This window comes from Cinclus cinclus, chromosome 22, assembly GCF_963662255.1.
Source record: "Cinclus cinclus chromosome 22, bCinCin1.1, whole genome shotgun sequence".
Classification (NCBI taxonomy): Eukaryota; Metazoa; Chordata; class Aves; order Passeriformes; family Cinclidae; genus Cinclus; species Cinclus cinclus.
In genome coordinates this window covers 4,062,200-4,067,716 of record NC_085067.1, presented here as the reverse complement: position 1 = coordinate 4,067,716, position 5,517 = coordinate 4,062,200, and the positions used below count along the sequence as shown (strand labels likewise).

Sequence of the window (5,517 nt, the reverse complement as noted above, 5' to 3'; positions counted from 1 at the left end):
TCCCCCTGCCCAGGCGCTACCAAGTGCACTTACCCGGGAGCTGCTCTGCCTGCCAACAGGGGTGGGGGCTCAGCCCTATTGTACCCCACAGCCAGCGAGGGGCTGCACCGCCTCCCCCCATGGCACGGGGACTGCTGGGGCAGCTGAATGGGGTGCCTGTGAAGGGCGGCCCGGTGTCACCCCCCATTACCCTGCTCGCACCCCTCCACCCTGCTCGGATGCCCCCCCCTTGGCAGCGCTGCACCCTCTCGTCCCGGGCACTGACCCCGAGAGAAACCTTACGTCAAATGGTGCTAACCCTGGCCCCCTGCCCCAGCTGCTCCCCCTTTGCACATGGGGGGCCGGGGGCTGTGGGGTGGGGGTGGGGGGGCTGGGCTCGCTCCCCTGGGATTTTTCATAGCTGGTGCCCCTCCCTCCACCCACCCGTGCACCCCACAGCAACATCTGGGCCAGGGCCGGGGGGAGCCCGAGCAGCTCCGACCGTGGCCAACACCAATAAATGCTCTTTAATGTTTGTCTCTCTCGGCTTCCCTCTGCCTGTGCCGGGGGTTCGCAGGCAGCGGGGTGCAGGCAGCACCCCTGGCACGGTGGTCCCTCATCCCCCGTACCTGCCACGCAGCCAAGGGTGGCTGAGCCCTTTATTAGAGGGGTGCAGGAGCACAGAGCCGGTTGGGAGCACCCGCCGAGGAGCCGATGGGGCAGGGGGAGGTGAGGGGGTGAGGGGACGGGGGTGTAGCACCGCACAAAAGCACATCCTGGCCGCGCGGGGTCCGGCAGCTCCCTGTTCTGGGAGGCTGTGCTGGTACCAGCGTGCAGGACCCCGCGGAGGGATGCTCGGCAGCCCCAGCCTGCGGGCACTGAAGGGGGAGCAGGATGCGACTGATGCCAGTGGAGGCGGGATCAGGGTCAGACCCCTCCCTGCCCCCTCGGCTCCTGGGGAAAGAACACGGTTCCGGGCTCCTGCCCAAGGTGGGGACTCGGCTTTAATCCCCGGGAGGCCGGGGCAGTCCTGGCCCTGCCCGTGGCCGCGGCCACCGCCCTAGTCCGTGCCGTTGGTGAATTGGCAGAGTTTGTTCTCCAGGTCGCAAATGCGCTTCTCCTGCGCTTGGACCGTCTCCTTCAGGGCACGGATCTCCTCCAGCACCTCCTCCAAGGCTGGCTGCTGCAGGGAGGGGGGACACGGGATCACCGATGAGTCTGGCCCATCCCACCCCAGGGCATGGCAGGGAGACTCCTGCTGCCACATCCCTATCCCTGGACACTCACAGAGAAGTCAGAGTCGCAAGTGGAGTGGCTGCGTCGGGGGCCTGGCGGGGGTTTGCTGTCCAGGATGTTCTTCTTGACCACCTTCAGCTCCCGGTTCTTGATGGGGACGTACCCATCCCGCAGAGAGATGAGGATGGGCTCCGCATCCTTCCCTGACAGCCACTCATCTGCCTCCAGGGCCGGCTCGGGGCCCGGTGTGTCAGGGTAAAGGTCATCCTGGAAGAGGTCTGACTGCGGGAGGGAGAGGGACCGTGGTGAGATGTGGGGGGTCTCCCCCCAGGCCCCCATCTCCCCTGGGACTCCCCCAGGCTCACCTTGCGTGGCACCGTCATGACAATGGGCTCACACTTGCGCTCGTGCAGCTTGAAGAACCTGCGTGGGGCACAGGCAGTCAGGGCCCAGCTGACCCTCCCGGCCCCTCTGGCACCCCACAGCCCCCTTGGCTCTCACCTGGCAATCTCACACTTGCTGACATCCAGCCCACGCTTGGGCATGAAGCCCATGCCCCGCTGGGGCTCCTTGCTGCTGTAGGTGTTCAGGTAGTGTACATAGGGCGCCTCGTCCGTGATCTCGAAGTACCGAATGCTGCTGTCACCCTGCAGGGGTGGGGACAGGTGTCAGGAGCCCTGGAACCCTCAGGGACAGGGTGGCATGGGGGGGGTACATCCCGGGGAGGGGGGGGTTACCTTCCCACAGAGGTAGACGATGCTGGAATCGGCGTCGTAGAAGGGCAGCAGGACCCCATTGCTCGTGTCCATCTCTTGCAGGGCAATGGGCTCCTCAAAGTTATTCTGCGGGGCCGGAGCAGTGGTGGAGGAGTGTCAGCAGTGACCCAAAAACCCCCGCCCTGGTTAGTCACACACGTTAGCCACAGCACACCAGGGGACAGGGATTGTCCCCTCCGGGGTACACAACCCTCCGGGCAGGCAGCTTGGCATGCCCCCCCACCCCATTCCTGTTTACCTCCATGGCTGGGTCCCCCCCCCAGCCTGGCTGTACCCCGCTTCCCCAGCACTCCCTGCCTCCCAGACCCCTCCCCACCCCAGCACAGCACGGCACACTTGGGAACTTGGCATCTTTTGGGAGGGGGATGCAGCAGACAGCCCATCCTGAGGCAGGAGGTTTGGCAGAGGGTCTGGGGGGGCCAAGTTCCCAGGGCAGCACTCCATGCGGCCTCGTTACCGGGTCCCACAAGCCCAGCTCCCGCTGGCTCATTCTGGTAAAGCCCGTGGTAAAGATGTGTCCTTCCCGTGTGAAGATGGCCCGCACGGGCCTCAGCCCTTCATGGGGGGCAAACCTCTCCTGGGGGGAGGGGGAGACAGTCAGCACGGGGCATGGGAAGGGGGGAAAATGGAGGGGATCCAGATCTGTCCTCCAAAACAGTCGCTGAGTCCTATTCCATGATGCTCCCTGAGCGCACGCGTTGCCAGAGAGTACCCCCGGCACCCAGAGCGTTCCCGGCTGGGCTGAGATCTGTGGGATTGGCGCTGGCCAGGCTGGAGCCGCCGTCTCGTACCAGGTCCCAGAGGCCCAGCTGCCGCTCGCTCATCCTGCTGAAGCCTGTGGTGAAGATCTTGCCATCGGCCACGAAGATGGCGCGGATGGGGCGGGTGCCGTCGTGCGGTTTGGTTTTCTCCTGCGCCGGCGTTAGCGGGTTAAATCAAACACAGAGACGCGCGGTGCGGGGTTAGTAAGGTCAGGCAGGCACTGGGGGGGACCCCGCGGTGGGACGAGGGGGGACACGGCAGGGCCACTCACCGCTATGATCTGCTGCTTGCGCGGGTCGATGACACGGACCTTCTTGTCCTTGCAGGTGGTGACGAGGAGGCTGCCGTTGCGGTTCCAGCCCACGTTGTAGATGAGGTCGGTGTGCATGTCATCTAGAGCCAGCAGCATCTCCCCGGTCCCCACATTCCAGAGGATCACCAGGTTGTCACAGCCTGCAGAGGACCGAGGGGGCAGATGCTGTCACCCCATGGATCTCCTGTGACCCCGGGGAGGGTGACCCGGGACCCCCTTACCTGCGCTGAGCAGGACGTTGCGGGCGGTGGGGTGCCAGGAGATGATGCTCACCCGCTTGGAGTGTCCCTCCAGTGTCACCACGGGCTCTGTGATGTTGCGCACGGGGACATAGTCGGGGATCTGCCACACCTGGGGGGGGATGGAGAGCGGGGCGTTGGGGATCACCCCGTGTGTGAGCACTAAGCGGATGAGGGCCTCAGAGCCAATTAACCTCATCATTAATCCCGGCTCAGCCTGCAGGGAGGGTGGCAAGGGGACACCAGAAGCGCCTCCATCCTGGGGTGCATCCCCAGCACTCGGGGTGCTGGTGGGCACAGGGAGGGGGGCACACCCAGGGTGCAGCCCCCAGCCCCCCCAGCTTTTCCTGCGTGCTGAGTCGCCGGGGAGGGTATATTTAGCACAAACTGCTGCATCATGGAGTGAGCAGCCGCCGCCAGCGCGAACGCATGGCACCGGGGCTAAAAATAGGCCAGTGACACTTCACAGGCAGCAAGGAGGGGGGGGATGCTCTGCATCGCTCCCCCAGCACCAGCCACCCCCCTCCCACGCGGGGCCCAGCCCCTCACCATGACGGTGGTGTCCTCCGAGGCGCTGGCGATGACGTTGTCATTGTGGGGACACCAGTCGATGTCCAGCACGGGCGCCGTGTGTCCTGTGACCAGCGGGTGGTTCTTGTCCACCCGTCCTGTCTGCAATGGTGAGGGGCTGGGGTGAGTCCCCCAGGAGAGACCCTGCCAGGTACCCCCCGAAGCCCAGCCTGGCCACCACGTGGGGTCGTGGCACAAATGGAGATGTGCAGGTGGCCAGAGGTTTGCACCTGCCTTGAAAGGAGAAACTGAGGCATGTGGGGCAAATGGGGCTCAGATGGGACAAGGCCTTATAGGGGCACAGAGGGGAATGATGTGAGCCATGAGAGGCTGTTTTGTGTCTGCTCTGATGGCAAGGAGGGGTTGAGGACCCTCTCCCAGTCTCTCTGCCAGGGTTGGCAGGGCAGACCCCCACTCCACTGGGTTCTGCTCCCGGGGTGTGCTGTGCTCCCAGGGAACTGGGGCTGGGGAGAAGTTTCCCAGATCACCTCGGTTGCCCCAGGGATTTCACCCTTGGCAGGTGCCAATGATCACCCAGGTTGTTCTCGCCCTGAGCTCCCACATGAGGAAGGGGTGTTGGAGCAAAGCTGTGGGGCTCTGCTGTGGGGCCACAGCAGCTCCCCAAAACCAAAACCCATCAGCACGTTCCCCCGACACGTCTCAGCGGCGTGGCCAAACCCCAGCATCACCCCACTCACCTTGGCAAGGGGCAGGACAATGAAGGCCCCACCACCACCAGACTCCACAATGATGGCCACAAACTTGGGGTTGACGGCGCAGAAGGAGCTGTCACATGTCACCTTGGACACACGGATGTCCTCGTACATCTGGTCTGCCTTCACCGGCTGCCCAAACACGTGCCGGAACTTGCTCTGGCGCACCACGCGGCGGCTCATGGCTGAGGGGACAGGGTCAGGCCACCACCTCCCCACCCTGGCACAGCTTGGAGGGGTTTCAGTCCCCTCAGGCCTCGTGCTGCAAGAGACTACTCCTCCTCCTCTGGGCACAGCAGGAAACCTGGGAACACTGAGGTGGCAGGGGATCAGGATGTGAGATGGTGCCTGATGTGGCCCTGACCCCACATCAGGGAGCAGGGGCAGCCCTTGTGCAGGGATGTGGGGATGCTGCAGGAGCAGGGGACTGTCAGCTGGTGGCCAGAGCCACTTCACACGGGGCAGGGACTGGCCATGTCATAACACACAGCTGTGCTGTGCCCCATAGCTGTGCCATGCCCCATGGCTGTGCCATGTCCCAAAGCTGTGTCATACCTGACATCTGTGCCATGCCCTGTGGCTGTGCTGTACCCTACATCTGTGCTATGCCCCGTGGCTGGCACTGAGGTTGGCACATGAGCTGCTGCAGCAGAGTAGCAGGGTGGAGGGGACTTTGTGGTGGACATAAAGGTGCCATGCACCAGTTCACAGCTTGTCCCCTTGTATCCCATCCTGCATCAGTGGCCTGAGTTGCCTGGCTTGACCCAACACCCAGGAGGGGGGCTGTGCCTCCAGAGCTGCCTGTGGGTGGCTCACGCCTCCCTCCATGGATCCCTGTCCCGTGGCATTAATCCCTGCCACCCACTCTGCACCCCCACCTGGGTAAGGGCTCGTGTGGAGGAGCCCTCCCCGTGGCCCCAGTGGGGTCT

At 64.3% G+C, this 5,517-nt stretch overlaps 1 protein-coding gene across 10 annotated transcripts; it reads right to left on the bottom strand.

The window, feature by feature from the left end:
* Positions 1–656: 656 nt before the first annotated feature.
* Positions 657–4,771, bottom strand: CORO6 (coronin 6). 10 transcript variants are annotated; one of them, XM_062507311.1, is made up of 11 exons: positions 4,574–4,771; positions 3,855–3,977; positions 3,288–3,417; positions 3,025–3,206; positions 2,783–2,902; positions 2,449–2,568; positions 1,953–2,057; positions 1,717–1,862; positions 1,581–1,638; positions 1,267–1,497; positions 657–1,162 (listed from the first exon to the last, which is right to left on the bottom strand). In XM_062507311.1, exons 1-11 carry the CDS (start codon positions 4,769–4,771, stop codon positions 1,040–1,042), a joined length of 1,536 nt encoding a protein of 511 aa, XP_062363295.1. In that variant the 3' UTR covers positions 657–1,039. The 10 variants fall into 10 exon arrangements, with proteins under 10 accessions (XP_062363295.1, XP_062363297.1, XP_062363299.1 ...); XM_062507313.1 differs by lacking the exon at positions 2,449–2,568 and having other exon boundaries at positions 657–1,159; positions 1,261–1,497; XM_062507315.1 differs by lacking the exon at positions 2,449–2,568 and having other exon boundaries at positions 657–1,155; positions 1,263–1,497.
* Between the last annotated feature and the right edge of the window lie 746 nt (positions 4,772–5,517).

Bases quoted from the DNA above. Each gene is read 5' to 3' on its own strand.
- CORO6 (XM_062507311.1), bottom strand. From the start codon at position 4,771: ATGAGCCGCCGCGTGGTGCGCCAGAGCAAGTTCCGGCACGTGTTTGGG. The intron at 3,978-4,573 runs GTGAGTGGGGTG...TCACCATTGCAG, and splicing joins TTGTCCTGCCCCTTGCCAAG to ACAGGACGGGTGGACAAGAA. The intron at 3,418-3,854 runs GTGAGGGGCTGG...ATCCCCCCCCAG, and splicing joins CGGAGGACACCACCGTCATG to GTGTGGCAGATCCCCGACTA.